This window comes from Heteronotia binoei, chromosome 15 (genome assembly GCF_032191835.1).
Source record: "Heteronotia binoei isolate CCM8104 ecotype False Entrance Well chromosome 15, APGP_CSIRO_Hbin_v1, whole genome shotgun sequence".
NCBI classification, from domain to species: Eukaryota; Metazoa; Chordata; class Lepidosauria; order Squamata; family Gekkonidae; genus Heteronotia; species Heteronotia binoei.
Window position 1 is genome coordinate 40,834,620 of NC_083237.1, and position 1,209 is coordinate 40,835,828.

General features: G+C 39.4%; 1 protein-coding gene across 1 annotated transcript; it reads left to right on the forward strand.

Moving 5' to 3' along the window:
• Nucleotides 1-954, forward strand: LOC132583550 (olfactory receptor 6C74-like). Its single transcript, XM_060255176.1, has one exon. It carries the CDS (start codon nt 1-3, stop codon nt 952-954), a length of 954 nt encoding a protein of 317 aa, XP_060111159.1.
• Nucleotides 955-1,209: the final 255 nt, after the last annotated feature.

A 1,209-nucleotide genomic window follows, 5' to 3' on the forward strand; every position in this document is an offset into this window, starting at 1 on the left:
ATGGAAAAGAAGGTGTGGGACAACCAAACTACGGTTACAGAATTTATTCTTCTGGGATTTGGAGACAACCCAGATCTTCAGATATTTCTCTTTCTCATAGTCCTGATTATCTACATGGTGACCATGGTTGGAAACATCCTCATTTTTGCTCTTGTTGTGGCTGACCAACACCTGCACACACCCATGTACTACTTTCTGGGAAATCTTTCCTGCTTGGAGACCTTCTACAGTTCTACCATCCTTCCCAGGATGTTGGGCAGTTTCATGACTGGAAACAGATCCATTTCCTTCATTGACTGTTTTTTACAGATGTATTTCTTTGGTTCTCTTGCTGCAACAGAATGTTTCCTCTTGTCTGCCATGTCATATGACAGATACTTGGCCATCTGCAAGCCTTTGCACTATACAACCCTTATGAACAATAGAGATTGTCTCCATTTAATAATTGGGTCTTGGATAAGTGGTTTTCTAGGAAATAGCATATTGTTTCCTCTGCTGCAGTTAACATTCTGTGGGCAGAATGACATTGATCATTTCTTTTGTGACTTCAACCCCTTGCTAAAATTAGCATGCAGTGACACTCAAAAAATAGTCATTTTTGCTTTCATAATTGCTTGTATATTCACATTGCCTCCTTTTCTCTTGACTGTGACATCCTATGTTTGCATCATTACCACCATCCTGAGAATTCCCTCTTCTGTAGGAAGGCAAAAGGCTTTCTCCACCTGCTCCTCCCATCTCATTGTAGTTACCATTTTCTATGGGACATTGATGATAGTCTATATGCTGCCCAAAACCCAAGCACTGGGAGATCTGAACAAAGTCTTCTCAGCATTTTACACGATCTTAACTCCTATGGTCAATCCCCTCATATACAGCTTGAGAAATAAAGAAGTAAAACAGGCCTTGAAGAAGGTTCAAGAGAAAATAATGCCAGCTAAATTCCTAAGCTAAAGCAAAGAGTGTTGTGAATGTTCAGGTCCTACAGATACTTTTGATCTACAGTAAAATAAAAGCTAGTTTTTGCTTGTACTAGCGTATAAAACATCTGTATTTGATCAGTTGAAAAGAGGAAATGTGTGATCTAGGGATTAAAGTTGAAATGTGTCCACTTCCATTTTACAGGTATGCTAAAATTCAGACATTGGTCATGCCCTCCATTGAGCATTCCAGGAATTTAGCCATGAGGAAAAACTGGTAACTGACAGT

Coding starts and splice junctions, on each gene's coding strand:
- LOC132583550 (XM_060255176.1), top strand. CDS start 1: ATGGAAAAGAAGGTGTGGGACAACCAAACTACGGTTACAGAATTTATT.